This window comes from Chiloscyllium plagiosum, unplaced genomic scaffold (assembly GCF_037043375.1).
Source record: "Chiloscyllium plagiosum isolate Xiang-an unplaced genomic scaffold, Cpla_swu_hap1 HiC_scaffold_16, whole genome shotgun sequence".
NCBI lineage: Eukaryota > Metazoa > Chordata > Chondrichthyes > Orectolobiformes > Hemiscylliidae > Chiloscyllium > Chiloscyllium plagiosum.
In genome coordinates, this window is record NW_028270154.1 from 59,411,298 (window position 1) to 59,433,611 (window position 22,314).

General features: G+C 42.6%; 1 protein-coding gene across 4 annotated transcripts in view; it reads left to right on the top strand.

Moving 5' to 3' along the window:
* The window catches only part of ablim3 (actin binding LIM protein family, member 3), a 351,872-nt gene that overhangs the window by 242,443 nt on the left and 87,115 nt on the right, over positions 1 to 22,314 (top strand). For all 4 annotated transcript variants that reach the window (XM_043703814.2, XM_087995438.1, XM_087995439.1 and 1 more), the window contains exon 7: positions 3,030 to 3,117. In XM_043703814.2, coding sequence (XP_043559749.1) covers positions 3,030 to 3,117 — 88 coding nt within the window. The remainder of the gene's footprint in view (positions 1 to 3,029; positions 3,118 to 22,314) is intronic.

The window sequence follows — 22,314 nt, forward strand, 5'->3', positions numbered from 1 at the left end:
AGAAAGCATAGGGTATATTCTTTTTATCAATCTGTGAATTTTGATTTAAATTAAATATCTAGATTGCACTTTTAAGAATTCTATATAAAAGATTCAGAACCAGTTTTTATTTTAAGTACAGCGTCAATATGTGCAAGGTAGATCGTGGACTCTGAATGTTCATATACCTTGAAAGATCAATTAAAGTTGTGTCCTTTAGGAAAGAGATGCTACACCACATGATTATAATCAGCATAAAGTACTTTGCTGTGATCTCACAAAGTCTTCGCATAAATTCCCAGCACCAACTACCAACATGGACCATGATAAATTTTCTGTTTTCTCCAAGGAAGAAAGAGAAAACCTCCATATATATGCCATCTTTCATGATCTCAGCATCATAAAGCACTTTGCAACCAATTAAGTACTTGAAGTGTATTTATTGTTACAAAATAAGAAATGTAACCACTACTTTGCACTCAGCAAACTCTCACAATATGAAAATGACCAGTTAACTTTATTATTTCAAAAATATGCTTAATTCATAAAAGATATTTGTATATATTCATAGTCACAAATGGAGTTCAACTCTGTACAGTTGTATGTCAAGTAAACAAACAAAATATTGGACTTTATCTCTATCCAATGAACCAAGGACCTCTGTTATTCACACAATACCAATATTTACATATATTTGAGACTTTGGGAGGATCCAATAACTGTATGGACCCCCATTTACCTCTAGCAGGAAGACCCCAGGCATTGGTCTTTCTGTACTGCGCCATGGCGACAGCTGCCCCAAGTTTTAGTGATCCCTCAGCACAGAGTCCTGGACCTTGGAATGTGCCAGTCTGCTACACTTGGTTGGGGTCAACTCCTTGCTCTGGCAGACCAGCAAATTTTGGGCAGACCAAAGAGCATATTTCACTGAGTTGATGGTCCTCCAGGCACAATCGATGTTTGACTCGGTTTGCATCCCAGGGAACAAGTATAGTCCTGCATCATGGAGCTGCTCTGGATGAACGACAACAAAAAAAAACTGCATCTTTCTCCAGACTAACTTCACAAAGGTACATTTCAGTTGGAGATATGTTACAGTTTCAAACCCCTCATAGTTGCTTCAAGGGCAGCGTGCGGTGGCACACATCGACTGGGCGTACATAAACAACCTCACAGATAGTGCCCTTCTCACCACTAGCCAAGCAAATTCTTGGTGCTTGTTGGAAAGTTCTAGTGTTGAGGCATTCTGTCAAACCTATTTTGACAGTCTGTTCAGCGAACCACGCAACAGGACCTGCCCACTCCTTTTCCCTCAAAGTCTCAAGGCCTCTGTGCTGAGCATTTCTGGTGGTCAAATGTGTTTTCTTTGCAAATATACAACAATAGAGAGAGTGGACTCTGAATGTTCATATACCTTGAAAGATCAATTAAAGTTGTGTCCTTTAGAAAAGAGATGCTACACCACATCATTATAATCAGCATAAAGTACTGATGACCAGATTTATGCCCACAATGGAGAGGGAGCGATGCTCCCAGAAGACCAGATAAGGTTCTGACTGGTAAATCTTTGAGGAGAAAGTGAGGTCTGCAGATGCTGGAGATCAGAGCTGAAAATGTGTTGCTGGAAAAGCGCAGCAGGTCAGGCAGCATCCAGGGAACAGGAGAATCGACGTTTCGGGCATAAGCCGTTCCCTGAATGCTGCCTGACCTGCTGCGCTTTTCCAGCAACACATTTTCAGCTCTGACTGGTAAAGTTGACCAAGGGAAAGGCATTGCTGAGGATACCAGAGATAGCTCCTCTACTCTTCCCCAAGTACCATTTTTGTCCATCTGGTTGACCAAACATTCTTGATGAAGAGCTTATGCCTAAAATGTCGACTCTCCTACTCCTCAGATGCTGCCTGACATGCTGTGCTTTTCCAGCACCACACTTTTCAACTCTGACTCTCCAGCATCTGCAGCCCTCACTTTCTCCAAACTTTACTATTTTATATAGAACCCCCCAACTCTGTTTAATACAAACAACATTTCAGTTGTTGCTTATGGATCTCAAGCCTCAACAGTATAAAACAACTTACGTACATTGAAACTGTCTGTTCAATTATTCACATATGAAAACTAAACTCAGCAGCTTCCGAAAAGTTATAAATTTTCTCACATCTGATAAGTGAATTATTTCCATCAGTTCTATTCCATTTAGATGTAGAACACTATGAATCACCGGTTTGCCCTTTCCTGCAGTATTAAAGTTTGAAATTTTACTTCAACAACTTTAATTGGATTCTGATTCATTGCAAAATGTACATGATATACTGTAAGCCATTTGTGCATTTATGAATATTAACTTAATCTGTAATAACTATTCATGTTGATGCATAATATTTTCAACCAGGTATTTTTGAGAATTAGGAAGTAGAAAACTATTTTGCCTGCACACATTGATTCACTAATACTTCTCCTGTTGATCTTTACTAGCCATTTAATGGGCCTTTTGTTATCAAGTTTGATTTCCCACTGAAAATAAGTATGTGTTATGCAATTAGCTCTTGCGTTCACATTTGCCGATATTTCACTGAGAGATCAAATCCTCAGTCACACTAGCATCTTCTTTACTTCCACAATAATTAAAGTACTTAAAAAGTTTCCTGAGGTATAGAAATAAATATATACGAAAGCATCTATGCCTCTGTTATTTTAACTGACAAACTTAACTGCAGTAAGATGAGATAAAGAATGACACTGATGCAGGGAAAAGTGGTGTGGAGGCGTGAAATTCATATCATCACTGAAAGATTTAGAAAGAATTTTGAAATTTGTAATAAATCAACTCAAAAACAGGAAAGTACAAGCTTTGGATAAATTCTTGTATAGTAACAACTCAGAGAACAATGGCAGATTTTCCATGTAGCACTTAGTGTAAACATCACACACTCAGTATACATAGAAGAAAAGCAAGTAGGGGGATCCATATGCCTCAAAAGGGAATCAGTTGAAATTTACTTAAAAGGTAAGCTAACAAAATTTACTAATAAAGTGTGTTGTTTTTGTAGGCAGGAGGCAAGCATTACCACCCAACATGTGCAAGGTGTGTCAGATGTCACCAGATGTTCACAGAGGGAGAGGAAATGTACCTCACAGGTATGACTTATGTAAAATTACAGGCAATATTCAACATGGATACAGGCTATCCTGCCAAAAAGGTGGTGCCAGCATGATTACTCTGTTTGAACTGATCTCCTACCCCACCACTCAATCTTTTCTCATCTGGCCCCATCAGTATTACCTTCTATATCCTTCTTTCCCATTTTCTTTTCTAGCGTTCCCTTAAATATATCTGTATTTTTCACTTTAGCTACTTGTTGCAGTCACATGTCCTACAATTTGTCATCTTGGAAAGCTCTCTGGCTTCCTATGAATTCCCTATTTCCTTTCTTGGTAGATATATTATATGGATGGCCTCTAGTTTTGTTGTATTCCCCTAAGGAGAGGGTTTCCTGGTACATATCTTTTGATGCTGACTAGTCTCTCTATTGGGACAAGATGACCAAGCAGGAGGACCCTCCCACCACCCCCCCACAATCTGAATATATGTGCCAGTTGTCCACGTGTCATGGCAGTGTCCCCACCCAAACCTGCACTGCTGGTCTGCTGAAGCCCTTATGTGACCCTTAATTGACTACTTACAGGCCTCAAGTGGCTTCAGGGTGGGAAAGCAATCCTCAGGCCTTTCTGTTCCAGATTTAATGGAGAAGATCTGGTAAGATCACATGACTTTCCATCCCATTTTATGGCCTCCCTCCCCCTCCTTCCAGCCCACTCTCACAGGGGATGACGTTATTAAGTTTTGCTGGTTGATTCATTGCTGTCGACATTTGCTTCTGATCATAATATTATACATACTAGGTGGTATTATACTAAACAGAATTCAATATTTTCTCTTGCCATAAGACTCTGGGTGCAATATTCATTTACATGTTTTACAGGCATTTTCCTTTAACATGAGAAACAACATGATATACTTAGATGACCTCCCTCCTTATAATTTGGAGCAATATAACCACCTCCTCTGAAATTTGCACAGATGGGACTGCAGAATTAACACTGAACCCCATCAAGCTACTGTGTGACACGTCCTCCACAGTAGTTGTTTCTAAATGGCAGTAAATGGGAAAACTGGTTCTCATTTCATTCTGTCTATATGCAGTTCTGCACTCCTCTATGGGTTAAACTTCATCTGTTAAGATATCTTGCATTCACATGTTGGTCAAACATATTGCACATGCATAACCTGCCTTGTCACCATAATAGCCCTCCCTAATTTATAAATGTGAAAAGGTTTCAAAGCATAAATCCAAATCAACTCGTCTAAAAACTAGCCAGTATTTTTACTCCCTTCATCTGAATTTTTATCCATTTGCATGATTTCCTGCATTCAATAGCTTTGAACTTGATGTGTTAATACATTCACAGAAATGATTAGTAATTGATTTTTGGGTGGAAATCAGTAAAAGATTACCATACAGTAATTCACTTCATCTAATATATCATGTTTTGTTTCATCATTCTCAAAGTATGTGCCTGTCGACATTTGCTTCTGATCATAATATTATACATACTAGGTGGTATTATACTAAACAGAATTCAATATTTTCTCTTGCCATAAGACTCTGGGTGCAATATTCATTGAGTGAAGTTTGGCCAAATCAAACATGTTCCTTAAGCTGCCATGTTGAATAAAAGAATGCACAACATTTTCTCAGACTCACAAGAGCACCAATTCTTTTTGGACCAGATCCAAAAGAAATACAGATTAAAAACTCATGATGTCATGTATGTAAAGACATTTTGAAAGGAAGTGGAAAAATATACTGAAAAAAAATCTATGTAGATAATACCATGGCTCATTTCTGCTGAGCAGCAGTTACAAGCAGATTATTACTTCTGCTTGTAAATTCCCCAGACTGGACACTACTACACATGTCTTCTGGGGTGGGTCTTGTGATCCTAGCTTTCACAGAAGTGTACCTCAGTGTACCATGTACCTCAGTAAAAATCTGTTGAAAAGGAGTCAAGTCAGAGAAGGACAGGGCATGCCCCCATTTTACAGCACCATCAGCCATGTGATGTTTGCAAGTCCAGTTTGAACATTAATGGATGGTGAGGTGGTTATAGTGGGTGGACAGGTTAGTTAGTACTCAGATCGGGAGATAGTTGAGAGGTTAGTCAGATCGGGGGTTAGTTGAGAAGTTAGTCAAATCAAGAGGTTCTTGAGGAGTTAGTCAGACCAGGAAGTAGTTGGGAGGTTAGTCAGATCAGAGGGTTAGTTGAGATGGGTGATTGGGAGGAGTTGTCATTTTGCACGCACAGTTGGGAAGTGGAGAGAGGTTGTAAGGTGAAGGGAATAGTCCAGTTGTTGAGAGGACCAGTCATGTTGGGCAGGGAGGGTAATCTGGTGATCAGAAGGTAGTCAGCTCAGGGAACAGTCAGGTGTGCGGGAGTTAGGATATTCGAGTCAGGTCTTTAGGTAGGTCAGTTAGAGTGTAGTCCAATCTTATCAGAAGATTTAGCCAAGCTTTTTACCTGTCTAATATTTCCTGGATTATTATCCAGGTAAATACCATATAACTGCCCAAAGTTTCAGGCTTTAACTCAGGGTTAGAGGCACTTGCACAATGTCACAGGGAGCAGGAGAACTACCCATCAGAAGTTGAAAGCTCTGAGATAATTCTCACATATGTCAGCGCAGCAGGATATCTGCAGCATCCTATCACACAACAGACCATCCAAATTCTGACAATCTGAAACTGGAAGATTTGATCACAGTATATCGTGGCTTTAATCTTTCTGTTTTCTATTGAAACATAAGGATTTTTGTACGTTGTGGGTGGACCATGCTAACATATTCTCAGCGAGCTGTCAGTGCCAAATAGCCTTGTTTCTGCAGCTCATTGAATCAGAGAGGAGGAAGATCAAACAACTACACACTACTGCCAGCAGCAAGTAGTTAAAGTGTATTGGGAAGGAGTGAAAGAAGAGTGAGAATGAGTCATCTCCAGGAAGATGTTTTGTAGCACCCGAAGGAACTTCTTGTACTTGAAGAAATTGGAACTGGTGTGTCCTGAACATGCTTCATTGTTTTACTCCTCAACATTGCAGTCAAACTCCTATGAGTGCTGGACACCAATTTAAAGACACTGCATAAAGTTGATTCCAGGTACAAATGGTTTACAAGGACCCCATTAAACTTTTTTTTTTAGATTACATACAGTGTGGAAACAGGCCCTTCGGCCCAACAGGTCCACACCGCCCCGCCGAAGCGCAACCCACCCATACCACAACATTTACCCCTTACCTAACACTACGGGCAATTTAGCATGGCCAATTCACCTGACCTGCACATCTTTGGACTGTGGAAGGAAACCGGAGCACCCGGAGGAAACCTACGCAGACACGGGGAGAACGTGCAAACTCCACACAGTCAGTCGCCTGAGGCGGGAATTGAACCCAGGTCTCTGGCGCTGTGAGGCAGCAGTGCTAACCACTGTGCCACCGTGCCGCCCAGTCATCTTTTGACCACCAGTCATCTATCTTACATGTGATAAACAGCAAGTCAACAGTTAAAATCCTCCCTCATCATGTTAGTTCATCAGACAGATGTAGAGAAGATGTGTAATAAACTAATTTTGTATTCATACCCCCTGTCACACATCATCAGGACTATTAAAACCTGGATAAAAATAAAACTGAACCTGAATAAAAATAAAACTGACAAGTATGTAATAATATGACTTGGTTATCACTTTAACATGGGTGACAGTAGGATGGAGATGATTTGACTAGACTAATAATCCAGAGCTCTAAAGTAGTAAGGCTGTGAAGATATTGGACTGCGATAGTGTCAGGGACTGGGTTCTTCTATATTCCCTGCTTCACCCAACTGAAAACTCAGTCACTAGCTTAACCACCACAGCCCAAGGTGCCCCACAGTGATATTTTGCTGGAAACATCTGTAATTGTTTCAGAATGGGTCTTTCACTCCATTTAGGAGGAAGACTCCCTGTAAGGCACAGCTGACCAACCTGCTCGGGACTGCTGCTATGTTCTCCCAGCAGTGCCAGGATTGAGCATTAGCCTCTGCTGTGATCGCAGTGGGTCCCAAGGAAGATGTAGTTATGGAACACAGGCTTAGCAATTAGTCTGGAATTTTGGATGAGCCTGGCTTGCAGATGGTAATGAGGGATGTTGCATGCTGTCAAGAGAGCAGTCTTGTCTGTACAATAACTGTTTTGAAACTGGCTGCAAGATAGCTGCCCCAATCCTCGCAGTAGAGATCACATGACTTCACCTAAACTGGAGAACAGATTCTTAAATGTTAGAACAGATTGCATTTCATTCCCAAACATTCCCTCCACCATCTTTCATACACTTTCTCAACAACAAGAAAGACTTTTGTCCATCGTGCCCTGAACAAATGGATTCCTGGAAATGAGATATGTATTTTCTATTTGAGATCTTGACATAGTCAAATTGCCCTTTGGACCCTTATTAGGCTGCTCATGTGTTGGATGAAAGCCTGCCTTATGGCCAATGAGGTGCAGACTTCATATCACATGACCAGTTTTCCACTTCCTCTTTCTACCATTGACAAAATATTGAAAGCCTTCATCTTTACATGCTTTTCCAAGCATATGGTAAGTAGGTCAATCTGACCCTTGATGGCCTTCATTATTCCCTGTAATCCAGATTTTTCTCTACACAGAGAACATCACCGCTGTGACAAAATGACAGAGGAATCAGAAATCCCAAGTTGTGTCCCTGAAGGGAACAGTTCCCATTTTCACAGGAGAGGGATTGGGGGCAGTCCAGAGAACATTTCAAAGAGGCAGTTGGCTATTAAATGATCAGCTTTCTTCACTCTTATCTAAATTTGAAATCATTATATCCTAGAGTATAGAGATTAGAAAAGATATACGCAGGTATGTTCTCAGTGTATTTCTTTTGAGCACCCACAGTATCCTAACAAATATGCTCCAGGATATTTTGAAGTTTGGGGTTATGGCTTCTTTTGGGCTGGGGTCAGGGATCCTTCTGCGTATGGAGGAGGAATTGGTCATGTGCCTTTTGGGATTGTTAACTGTGGAGAACATTGTATATAAAAGGTACGTAAACCTCTTGGAGTACCCAACTTGTCAAGACATCTCAATACAGTTATTGTACAGACAAGACTGCTCTCTTGACCTGTCAAGAAGTATCAAGACTGTTAAAACCTTCAAAATGTGTGTATGGCTGAGAGTGCATTGTTCACTGGAGTATTTTATGCAATATAGAACTTTCCATTTCGAACATTATTTGTTCTCACATGTGCATGAGCTCTTGTTCTAGGGAGGTTGGCGGGGTAGGTGAAGGGTGAAAAGGTGGTACATAGGAGCAGGTACTAAGGTGAATTTTGCATATGCGTGTCCATGGAGGATGGATAAAGGTCTTTGGGATTTGTATAAAGAGATAGATACTTGAAGGATAATATATTTTATTCATTTAACTTTTGTCAACAATGATGGAAACTCAAGGCAGACTTTCCACTCAGTCCACTCCACTTTACCAGGTCACCTGGGTGCACTCCTATTGCAGCCTGTACCTGGACTGAATGTGAGAAGGCTGGATTAAAGTCAGGTTCACAGATCCAGATTACTCCCATCTCTGCGCACCTGACCAGGGATCAAAAATTGGGCTTAACAGTTTGATCCCCATGTCCTTAGTTTTCAGAGTGACTGAGCTGTGAACACACCTGCATAACTGCATATGGAACAGCATTCCCCACTGCACCACCTCTGATGATTCTTAGCTGCCCTTTTTCTCAGAACTAAATGAATCAGTTGGATGTGCTTGGGATGTTGGTGCCAGGGCTTTGTTGAGCTTATTCACCTTTATCCTACAGTAAGTGCTTCTCTTAAGTGCTAAACCTATAACTGAGCGCAAATTATTATTTTTCAGCTATTTATTTATTTCCCTCAATTGGGTATGATTGAGGTACCTAAGAACACATACAAAAAAAACAACATGGTTTCTCTTATTTGTACTACATTATTTTTGCAAAGCCTTTTATGAGCTGACCTAGGAGAAAACTGGCAATGTTAATTGCATTAAATTTATTCATGTTTTATCCTACCCATCTAGACAATACCTTTCCTCTCCATCACTTTCATCTCCAGGATTTCACGTTTCCTCTGGCATCTCCTCTGTTGTTTCACAATATCCCCCCAGGACTTATACCTTTTCCATTATCTCCAATGATATTCCTGCTATTCCCACTAATCACACTCCCACCCAGATGCTAATGGCCAGCCTTTAACTCTCACCTCTTATTCAATTAATCAGTCCTTTCTCCCACCCCAGCGCACCTAGTTACCCCATGGTGTTTCCCCACTAAATGTGCAGCTCACAATCTTCTTTGTCCCATTTGCCGCTCTCACTGCTTTTCCTCTCTGCATCCCAATCTCCTTTCTCCATTCCTAATGATCATTCCATGGCCCTGATAACCATGCACTTAAAGTGCCATTTCCTAAAATGCCATTCTACCTAATTCACCTTTGTCTGAATCTTTTAAAATAAATCCTGCTTCCATGCCCTGGTCAGCAATCAGCCAGTGTGGGTGCAGCTCTTCAGCAGGGTTGTTGACCCAGTCATTCTTCATCACTTACACTGTATGAGTTTTACAATTAACAACAATTAAGACCACATAGGCTTCTCATGAACTGGTTGGCCTAATTAGGCCTCGCCCCTATCATGAATGAGATGCCATGATATGGAGGTGTCAGTGTTGGACTGGGGTGGACAAAGTTAAAGATCACACAACATCAGGTTATAGTCCAACAGGTGTATTTGGAAGTACAAACTTTTGGAGGGCTGCTCCTTCATCAGGTAGCTAGTAGAGCAGAATCATAGGATACAGAATTTATAATAAAAGAGCAAAGTATCATGCAACTGATGTGAGGTATTGAACAAACTTCGATTGCTGTTAAGCCTTTAATCACTTTGAATGGGTTGCAGGTTTCGATTCATGAATATGTAATTCCCAGAACTTCTTTCAAGTCACACTCCTGAGGTAACTTAAGTTGTTATTTAAAAAAAGGTGACATCTGCAGCAAATTGCCCAGCCTTCAGGACAATATCGACCACAATACCATACAACTCTGTCATGGTAACCACTGCAAGACATGTCAGAGTGATCACATGGATGCTACCATTACACGTATGGACACCACTCACCATGTACGTGGCAGGTGCTCATGTGACTCAGTCAACATTGTCTATCTCATATGCAGCAAGCAAGGATGCCATGAGGCAAGGTGTATTGGCAAGGCCAAGCAGATGCTACATAATAAATGAATGGACACCATGCAACAATCGCCAGACGATGATATTCCCTCCCAGTTGGAGAACACCTCAGTGGTCAAGGACATTAGGCCTTGGATCTTCAGGTGACCGTCCTCCAAGGCAGACATTGGGATACGCAACAACACAGAGTAGCTGAGCAGAGTCTGATAGCCAAGTTTGGTACCCATGAGGATGGCCTCAACTGGGATTTGGGTTCATATTGTACTACAGGTGACCCCACTACATTATACACTTCACGCGCACACTCACACACAAGCACACATACACACTCATGCAGACCCTCTTTCATACTCACGCTCTCTCTCAGATACACACATGCAGACTCTTTCACAAGCATATCCTCCATCACACTCGTGCAAACACTCTCTCAAGCATGTGCTCACATGCGCGCGCACGCACTCTCTCTCTCACACACACAAAGACACAGAAACACACACTCTCTCTCTCTCTCCCTCACATGCCACACGCACACGCACACACATGTAAGTCCATGGGTTGAATTTGCATTTGCAGATTTCTATTTGCAGATACATTCTATTATGTTATAAAGTACACAATCTGTAGGCAGTCAATCAATGTGACATTTTATAAATTCCTACTTTGGAAATAGAACCAGTCTGACTCAAGGTTGGAACACATATAGACTCTAACCTCACACTTTTAATGCATTACCTGAGTTGAGATATCACTTTTTATTAAATAAAACCTTAGGTTATCTCAGGAATGTGATTTGAAAGAAGTTCTGGGATATACATATTAATGAATCGAAACCAGCAACTTATTCGAATGATTAAAGACTTAACAGCAATCTAGGTTTGTTCAATACATCGCATCAGTTGTATGACACTTTGATTTTTTTACTATAAATTCTGTGTCCTATGATTCTGCCCACTAGTTACCTGACGAAGGAGCAGTGCTCCAAAAGCTTGTACTTTCACATAAACCTGTTGGACTAAAACCAAAAAGATAAGGCAGGGATGCTGTGAGCATCTAGGGAGGCACAAATGAGTTGGTACCAAGAGATGCTGTTCGGCCCAGTTTGTATGCTGGGTCCCTGCCCTTATGCATAAAGTGTCCTTACAGCAGGTTTGCCGGTGGGCTCAAATGCAGCAGTGAAGTGCAGAATCTTTTTGTGAGTGATCAAATGTATGCCATGATGATGTGATGAGTCTGGCACCAATACTCCCTCCAAAATCATTTTCGGTATCCGGACCTCAAAGGTCCAGACACAGCATCAGCTTCCTAAACTGGGAGTCATTGTGTCAGCACACTGCTCAGTGTACATAGAACCTCAAGGAACTTTGGAGCATCTGTACGGCAGCACAGTTTAAAGGGAATAATGGCTGGTATGTATCAATGTATGTGAAATGCATGTGATTGCTGCCCATGGACTGTGCTCTGAGATATTGATGCTAGGCATCCAAAATGGCCTCTCGCAGCTCACTTTTAAGAATTATATCTTGACATATGAATACCTTTGGAAAATGCAATATTTTGATCTCAACATCAAGAACGGTCTCACACACATTCTCCCTGTGTCTGTGTGGGTTTCCTTTGGGTGCTTTGGTTTCTGCCCACAGTCCAAAGATGTGCAGGCTACGTGGATTAGCCATGGGAACTGTAGGAAATACAGGGATAGGGCAAAGGGATGTCTGGGTGGGATGCTGTTCAGAAGACCTAATGGACCGAATGGCCTGCTTCCACACTGTACAGATTCTATAATTCAACATCTCATCCAGTTTTCCTAAATTTCTCACCATAGCCTACGTTGTGTTCAGGGCCTGGAAAGATTCCACCTATAGTTCTTGAAGATCAAAAAGTTAAGGTCTGAGAAGTTCAGAAGACTGCTGGTTTGATATTCTGGCATGTGAAGACAAGTTTCATCAAACATATGCAGTTGTCCCTGGTATCTTGACTTGCTCAGAAAATACAGTATCAAGAAGCCTTCCATCGTTCTTCAAGAGGACAATCAAGTTTCACAATGAATTCACTACAGAAACAGGGAACATGAACTGAGCAGCTTGTTTTGTAGCTGGCTTCCTTGGAATGAAAATTCAAACAAGGTCCACACCTCCAAAATACTGTTCAAACAGAAAAGCGATAAAACCAATTCATAAAGTAGTCAGGTGTTCTCCCTGAAATGGGTTCAAGCAACAAAGCATTTATCTGAACCATGAGGTTTTCAGGAAATGCCTTGTTAAAAATTAAAGTTTCACTGTCCTTTTATCGACAGTTTAAAAAAGCCTATGCCTGAAATGTCAACTCTCCTGCTCCTCAGATGCTGTCTGACCTGCTGTGTTTTTTCCAGCGCCTCAATTTTTGACTCAAATTTAAAAAACAATCCAAGTATCCCCAATCCTTAAACTTAATTGCACAGAAATAATTAAATATATGAAGACAACATAAAACCCTTTACATTAAACATATCTAACTGAGATTTCTCATGATCTGATTGACCCAGTCAGGCTTTACCCCTTACACTGGTCAAAGAAATGCTTGGTTATACAGGAGCCAGATTACTGAAGATGTTTGTGCTCACCAGAGCTTGGAGAAAGAAATCTACCTCACCAGGCAAATACCTCAACTACATCATCACGTTTGTGAACACACATGCTCTCTGTTTATGCCTAACAAGATTGCATAGAGTCATAGAGATGTACAACACGGAAACAGACCCTTTAGTCCAACTCATCCATGACAACCAGATATGCTAAATAAATCTAGTCCTATTTGGCAGCATTTTGCCCATATCCCTCTAAACCCTTCTTATTCATATACCCATCCAGATACCTTTTAAATGTTGTACCAGCCTCCACCACTTCCTTTGGCAGTTCATTCCATTCACGCACCACACTCTGCATGAAAAATTTGCCCCTCAGGTCCCTTTTAAATCTTTCCCCTCTCACTTTAAACTTATGCCTTCTAGTTTTGGACTCCCCCACCCCATGGAAAAAAATCTTGTCTATTTACCCCATCCATGCTCCTCATGATTTTATAAACCTTTATAAGGTTACCTGTCAGCCTCAGGAAAATTGATACACATGAAAGGTTTTGAAGACTTAATATCAAAACTTTAACCTAGTGAGGGCCTTTTTGTGGAGCAATGGTAGCGTGCCCATCCCTGGACCAGAAGGCCCGAGTTCAAGTCCCACCTACTTCAGAGGTGTGTAATAATATCTCTGAACAAGTTGATGAGAAAAATAGTAAAATAAAACAAAAATCAAATTTTAACTCACTGTCAGGAAATTACATTTTTGATTCCCACCCAATTACGATCCCTTGTCCATCCTTTCAAAATCTGAGCAGGGGATGGAGTAGTGAGGTAGGTGAGATTCAAATGTTTCTGACAAATCCCAAACAAGAGGTGATTAAATGTTGTATAAAATACTTTGGGTAATGCACACAAATATTTACCCCATCTGTGATCATAGGAGAGTAATCGTAAATAATAAACATGTTTGATTTTGATTCCAGTGAATCAGAATAGTTTCCAGTGAGTAAGAAAATAAAAATTGTTCTGTTCTGAGACATTGCTAAGGCAATGGAAATCCCACATGTATATAACTGGACAGAGCTGAATAATGTTCATGGCAATGTTAGATTGATTTCTTGGAGTTTTCTCTCCATTACTTTAGTATCTGGGGAGAGGTTTCACAGAGATTGGCCCAATTGTAAGTTTGTCTGTGACTTCTCATTCACTTCAATGAATTGTATGATTGACAATGCAGTTGTACAGGTTCTGTGATAAATATCCATGGTATTGGGAAAATAATAGTTTCTGATACATTTTTATTAAATGTTTTCTCAGTGGAATATTTTAATATCTATGAGCTGAAATAGCATGATTTATAGCCACAAACAATATCTTTAAAATTTCACTGCTATACCTGACCAATTATTTTCAAGGTGCTGTCTCATTGAATCTTTCATTGACCAATATGTGCACTACTTAATGGGAGCAGTAGATATAAGTAACCAAACTGTCACAAAAATAATTCTACTCTTAAATTTGTTCTTGTAGTAGTTTTTCAAAGCATCTAGTTGCTGTCTTGTAAGTTTGCTTATCCACAATATGTAATGGAGTTAATTGGTGAATATCTCAGAAACAAGTTCAGAAACTTGTAAAAGTATTTGCAGAATAACGTCGACCTTTATATAAAACTATCACATTTTCAAGGTGATGTAATGCTTCATACTATTCAGTTGATGATACTATTGGGCTTCTTTTGATATCTTTTGTTTCTAAGCTCCAAAGAAGATAATTAACTTGCTGTTTCATAGTTAGCTGTATATGGTCATTGATAAACTGAAGAACATAAAAATAGGCTCTCCTTTTTCAGTTTCTGTATATTTCTTTGTACCTCCCCCCCCCCCCCCCAGTTGTCCCGAACACCATGGGCTCTTAATTAGCAGAGTCCAATGCGGCGTCCTGTCCAAGATCTTCTCCTTGGTCTAACTCACTCATTGCTTCCTTAAAAAATTGTAACAGGTTTGACAGGCATGACCTCCCTTTGGCAAAGCTACACTGATTTAGCTTTGTTTTACCATGTACAGTATTTCCAATTACTCCACAATCTCATCTTTAATATTGGACTCTAAAATCTTGCCAACAATTGAGGTCAGGTTTATCAGCCTATACTTTTCTGTCTTCTGGCTCCTTCTTTTCTTAAACATGGATGTTATATTAGCCATTTTCCAGTCCACTGGGATCCTCTCTGATTCCTGAAAGACCACCATCAATGCCTCTCCAACATCCTCAGCTACCTCCTTCACAACTCCGGAGTGTGGTCCATCCATTCTGAGTGATTTATCTACCTTTAGGCTTTCTGGCTTCCCAGCGACTTCTCCTTAGTGATGTCTACAAGTCACCTCTGCCCCCTTACTCTGTTGTTGGTGCCTTCCACTGTGAAAACGGATGCAAAGTACCTGTTTAGTTCCTTCACATTTCTTGTTCCTCATTATTACTTCTGCAGCCTCATTTTTCAGTAGTCCAATGTCCACTCTGGCCTCTTTTACTTTTTAGGTATCTAAAAAAAACTCTCGCAATTTTTTTTAATATTACGAGCGATTTCTGAACTGGCTGAATTATTTAGCCAGTTTGTTAACTGGCATTCCTTTTAGTGAGGACTGATTGTTAAACTCCTGATGCACATGATGTGTTTCAGGTGTAACTCAGTTCTCATTATGGGGTTGTTATTTCACTGGCTGGTTACAGCCTGTGTGTTACTCTCTTGTCTATTTTTACTCTTTTTTTTGAGACAAGGACAATGTTAATTTTGTGGTAGGGCTTAGCCCTTGGACTCTAGTTTTTTGTGTGTGTCTTCACTTTTTATTGGTGTTTGGACTGAGCCCTGTAGAAGACATATATTTTACCAGAGGAGCTGTTCCTGTGGGGAGGCCTAGCCCTGGGACTGGGCCTCTGAAGATTGAACACTTGTGTGTGTGTGTGCGCGCGCGCGCACTGGGAGGTGAGCAGTTGCTGTATCCTGGAGTTTGGGAGAAGACTTTTCCTTCAGAAGTGGACCAAACCCCTGTGAGTTAACTGCATCTATACTATGTTCCTGTGAGTGGGCCTGGCTCTCCAAGGCTGGACCAGGACTCCATTGAAACTGAACACTGTGCGGTGGGGTGTGCATTTGCTGCCTCCAGGAGTGGACTCTGCCCTTGGTTGTGGACTGTTTTTAACAACGGACTCTGCAGTTTGGAGCGGCCTCTAATTCTGACATTGCACATTGTATACTGGAGTGGACTCTTCCTGGAAATGGATTCCATATCTTGAAGACTGTATAGATTTGGACTGTGTACTAGAAAGGAGTTTTTTCTTTTTTGGGGTAACTAACTGTATTGTGGTGTTTCCTGGATCTATCACCTGCACTGTCTTGCGTATCCCTGGGTCTGGCAGGCCTTGCTGTGAGCTGGGAGGCTCATGGGTCGTCCTGAAAGCTGTTACCCCGAGAGCCGGAGGGTGGGTAGGCTGTTCTGAGCACTGTCGTCCCGATAAGGGGTAATCGGGACGGGCTGTCCTAGAGGTGGTCGAAAGGTGTCAGAGCAGCCGAGAGCCAGAAGGCGCGTAGGGGCGGGCTGAGATCCAGAACGCTTGTGGGCTACCCTACACGCTGTCGTCCCAGGGAAGAGGACGGGCTGTCCTAGAGGTGGCCGAAAGGTGTGCCAGGATAGCCCACTGGTCGGAGGTGCAACGGGGTGGGTGAGAGCCCAATGGTACGTAGGGGCAGACCGAGAGCCAGAAAGTGGGTAGCCGTCCTCAGCGCTGTCACCCCAGGCATGTACCAGGGCGGGCTGCCCCAGAGGTGGTCGGAAGGTGCTGACAGTGGTTAGTGAAGGTGGGTAGGCTGTCCTGACCGCTGTCACCCCGGGCGGTTACCGGGGCGGGCTGTCCTAGAGGTGGTCGAAAGGTGTCAGGGCGGACCGAGAACTGGAAGGGGCATGGGGCGGACTGAGAACCGGAAGGTGGTGTGGTGTAAAATTATGTCCCAATACATGTGTGAATCATAATGTAACACATGTATTGGGCCAAGCAGTGGAATGTGGTGAAAGGGTTAAAATTGTGTCCCAATACATGTGTGAATCTAACCGGAATGGAGGTGTTGCTTAGTCCCGTGTGAATCTTATTACACACCTCCCCGTGTGAATCTTCTTATCTGTATGTAACCAGAATGGAATGTGTTTTTTAGCCTTGCTCTGCTGTTCACATGAATGTTTATATCTGGAAAAGAGTATATCAGCTGGAAAAGTCTCCAGTTCGGGGAGTCTGCTCCGGGGTTACGTTTAACCGCCGAGCGTGGGTTGTTGGCAACCGCTCTACGAGAACTGACGGCTCCCAGTTCCGGTAACATGTAGAGTGAGTATAAGCCAGACCCGTTGTAAGTATGAGACCTGGTTGTGGCGACGCTGCGGGGAATAAAATGCTCATATTCTAGCAGACTCGCCTCTTGGTCGTTTGTTCTGTGTCAGACTACTCTCCTACGAACCTGACCTTGAGAATTTTTTAAAACAGGTGGGTAGGGGCGGGCTGCCTTAGAGTGGTCGGAAGGTGGGGAGGGATGGGGGCTTGCTGGGTCTGTATTGTCTGCACTTTTGTATGTAACAGTACTGTGTAATGTACAATGTCATTGCTGTTGTCTCTTTATATCTTTGTGAAACTGGGATTTGAGGTTTGTCGTCATGTCCCTGTAAACTGTTTGAATGGTAGGGTTTGGGGCCTGGCTTTGCTGCTCCTCTCCCTGTAAAATTGCTGTCTCTTGTATGCAGCTATAAATGTAACTTTGTTGTAAACTGTTTTTGTAATTTGTTTAATAAAATAAAAAAAATCAGGAAAAAAAAATAAACAGGAGATTGAGTCCCTGCAATTTAGGGGACTGACTCTGCTGGCTGATATTACAGTTTCTCTTTTTTTGGAGGGTGGAAAAAAAACCTGATTTCTGAACTGGCTGAATTATTTAGCCAGTTTGTTAACTGGCATTCCTTTTGGTGAGGACTGATTGTATGCATCAGGTTAACAATGTGTTTCAGGTGAAACTCTATTCTCATAAGAGGATTGTTGTTTCACTGGTTACAGCCTGTTACTCTTTTTTTCACTTTTTTGAGAAAAGGATAATGTTAATTTTGTGGTAGGGCCTAGCCCTTGGACTCTAGTTTCCTTTGTTTTTTTATGTGTCTTCACTGTTTTTGGTGTTTGGACTGAGCCTTTGTGGAATGAATACATTTTACCAGAGGAGCTGTTCCTGTGGGGAGGCCGAGCCCTGGGACTGGGCCTCTGAAGATTAAGCACCTGTGTGTGCTGGGAGGTAAGCAGTTGCTGTATCCTGGAGTTTGGCAGCAGACCTTTCCTTCAGGAGTGGACCAAACCCCTGAGTTACTGCACCAGTACTATGTTCCTGTGACTGGGCCTGGTTTTCCAAGACTGGGCCAGGACTCTATGGAGACTGAACGCCTGTGGGGGTGTGCATTTGCTGCCTTCAGGAGTGGATTCTGCCCTAGGTTGTGGACTCTTTTTAACAATGGACTCTGCAGTTTGGAGTGGACTCTGTTTCTGACATTGCACTTTGTACACTAGAGTGGACTCTTCCTGGAAATGGATTCTATATTTTGAAGACTGTATAGATTTGGACTGTGTACCAAAAAGGACTTTTTTTGGTAATTAACTACTGTATTGTGGTGTTTCCTGGGTCTATCACCTACACTATCTTGTGTCCCTGGGTCTGGCAGGCCTTACTGTGAGTTGGGAGGCTCATGGATCGTCCTGAAAGCTGTCGCCCTGAGAGCCGGAGGGTGGGTAGGCCACCCTGATGCCAGTTGCCCTGAGAGCCAGATGGTGGGTAGGCCGTTCTGAGCGCTGTCATCCCGAGAAGGGGTAATCGGGAAGGGCTGTCCTAGAGTTGGTCGAAGGGTGTCAGAGCAGCCGAGCGCCAGAACGTGCGTAGGGGGTGGGCTGGGATCCGGCAGGCTTGTCGTCCCAGGGAAGGGGACAGGCTGTCCTAGAGGTGGCTGAAAGGTGTGCCAGGATAGCGCACTGGCCGGAGGTGCATCGGGGTGGGTGAGAGCCCAATGGTACATGGGGGCAGCCGGAGAGCCAGAAGGCAGGTAGCCGTCCTCAGCACTGTCTCGCTGGCAAGTACCGGGGCGGGCTGCCGTAGAGGTGGTTGAAAGGTGCGGAGGGTGGTTAGTAAAGCCGGAAGGTGGGTAGGCCATCTGGACTACTGGCGCGGGCTGCACTAGAGGTGGTCGAAAGGTGTCAGGGCAGACCGAGAACTGGAAGGGGCATGGGGTGGAGCGAGAGCCGTAAGGTGTATGGGCGGGCTGCCTTCGAGTGACCAGAAGGTAGGAGGGATGGAGGCTTGCTGGGTCTGTATTGTATGTACTGTTTATATAACTGGATTAGCTTTTTATGTACAAATGTCATTGTCGCTGTCTTTTAGTGGAACTGGGATTTGAGGTTTGTCCTCCTCTCCCTGTAAAATGGTTGAACGGTACAGTTTCAGGTTTAGCTTTGCTCCTCTCCCTTGTAAAATTGCTGTTGTATACAGCTGTAAACGTTAAGTTTTTAAGCTGTTTTGTAATTTTGTTAAAATATTACAAACAGAAAAATAAACTGGAGATTGAGTCCCCTCAATTTAGGGGACTGACTCTATGCTGGTTGGTACTACAGTCAGTGTTACTGTTGGTTTCTGCTCCCCTTTTATTTCTGGAGGGAGATTCTGGATTTGGGTTTCCGTTAACTGACATTCCTTTTAGTGAGGAGTGATTGTTAAACTCCTGATGCACACAATGTGTTTCAGGTGTAACTCAGTTCTCATTAGAGGATTGTTGTTTCACTGGCTGGTTAGTCTGTTACCCTTTTTTCTCAAAAGGAGAAAAGAGAAAATGTGGATTTTATGGTAGGGCTTAGCCCTTGGACTCTAGTTTTTTTTTGTATGTCTTCACTTTTTTGGTGTTTGGACTGAGCCCTTGTGGAAGACATACATTTTTACCAGAGGAGCTGTTCCTGTGGGGAGGCCTAGCCCTGGGACTGGGCCTCTGAAGAATGTGTGCACGCTGGGAGGTGAGCACTTGCTGTATCCTGGAATTTGAGAGAAGACCTTTCCTTCAGGAGTGGACCAAAACCCCTGCATTAACTGCACTGTTAAAATGTACTGTTCCTGTGAGTGGCCCTGGCTCTCCAAGGATGTGCTAGGATTCCATGGAGACTGAACTCCTGTGTGCTGTGGGGTGTGCGTTTGCTGCCTTTGGAAGTGGATTCCACTCTTGGTTGTGGACTCTGTTTTTTAGCAACGGACTCTGCAGTTTGGAGTGGACTGTATTCCTGACAATGCCCTTTGCACTGGAGTGGACTCCGTGCCTGGGAATGGATTGAAGAAAACTGTTAATGGACTCCATGTGCCAGAAAGGACTTAATTGATGAACTGTCATGTGGTTTGTTGGGGTTGTCACCTGCACTCTTGTGCCCCTGGGTCTGGGAGGCTCATGGGACATCCTGAAAGCTGTCACCAAGAGCCAGACGGTGGGTAGGCCATCCTGTGAACCTGCAGGTTGGTAGGCTGTCCTGAAAGCTAGAGGGTGGGTAGGCCACCCTGATGCATCACCCCAAGAGCCAGAAGGTGGGTAGGCTGTTCTGAGTGCTGTTGCCCTGAGAAGGGGTATCAGGACAGGCTGTCCTAAAGGTGGTCAGAAGGTGTCAGAACAGCCGAGAGCCAGAAGGTGTTTAGGGGCAGGCTGAGATATAGAAGGCTTGTGGACTACCCTGCACGCTGTCGTCCCTGGGGAATGGGACAGGCTGGCCTAGAGGTGGCCATAAGGTGTCAGGGTAGTCTGCGGACCAGATCCCACATTGGGGTGGGTGAGAGCCCAATGGTATGTAGGGGCAGGCAGAGCTGGAATGTGGGTAGGCTGTCCTCCGAACTGTCACCCCAGGTGGGCACCAGTGTGGGCTGTCCTAGAGGTGGTTGAAAAGTATGTCGGGGTGGACAGAACTGGAAGGGGCATGGGGTGGTCTGCCTTAGAGTGGCTGGAAGATGAGGGATGTGGGCTTGCTGGGTCTGTATTGTATGCATTGTTTTCATAAAACCGGATTGTCTCTAGCAACAAATGTCATTGTTACTGCTTTGTCCTGCTTTAAACTGGGATTTGGGGTTTGTCCTCCTTTTCCTGTAAACTAGTTGAATGGTATGGTTTGGAGCCTGGTTTTGCAGCTCTTCTCTCTTGTAAAATTGCTATCTCTTGTATACAGCTGTAAATGTTAACTTTTTTGTAAACTTTGTTTAATGTTTTGTAAATTTTTAATAAAATAAAAACAGGAGATTCAATAGGTCTCCAGTTTGGGTCCTGACAGCCAGCTCAAAGGCTGATCCTCTGTACATAAGGGTGACTTGGTAATGGGATACTGGCCTCTATGCAGTTATTTCAGTTGCTTCATCTTCCCCTTGATATGTTTCTTCCTTGAGATGAATTTCTATTGTACCTCCTGAATTACCCCTAGAAATGCCTACCATCGCAGCTCCACTAACTCCCCTGCTAATCTTTCCTTCTAATCAACTCTGGCCATTTCCTCCCTTGTATATTTATAGTTATCTTTACTCGACTCTCGTACCATGACATCTGACTCCAGCTTCTCTCTCTCAAACTGCAGATGAATTTGAACATACAATGGTTACTGCCCTCTAGGGATTCCTTCACTTTTTCAGCTCTCTAATAAAGTCTGCCTCATTACACATTATCCTTAGAATGAGAATCTAACACCACATTAAGTGGCTCCATTTATACTAGTAAAGTAATGCATTGCCATGATGTTGCAAATGTATTGCTAGAAGAAAGCTTTAAGTTCAGTTGTGATCATTCATAAGGTCCAGAGAAAACCAAGCACTCTGCTTTTGTTATTAGCTGCTTAATCAATATTGAAAGCAACTAATAGATCCATAATTGAGTGTAATACCTTAGGAAGCTTAGAGCAATATCTTTTCCAAATATATCTACAGGAATTTACTTTATTCCATGACATGTGAAGTCATTGGAGTATTTTTCAGACATTTCATGGAGTTGTAAATTCACACAGCATAGGAGGCAGTTTTCAATCTATCATGACTATGCTGCCTCTGAAAAGCTGTGCAATTTATTCCACTCTCCTACACTATCACCACAGGAGTGAGACTAATTGGGATGTAATAACAGGCCAAGTCCACAACACCTTGCTTTCATTTTTCTTCAAATGAAAATAAGATGACAAAATAATTGCTGCCTCTGGAGGTAGCAGAAAATGAAGAGTTTAGGCCACAAATCCTTTGTCACTACAACTGAATATTCCTAAGAAAGTGTTGTAATTTCAAGCATGAGCTAATGGAATTATCCATAAAATCAGAGTCCAGTGGAAATTAGTAGCTATTACAATGTAAAGAAAGGAAAGTCTAAAAGTCTAAGTGTGAAGTAATT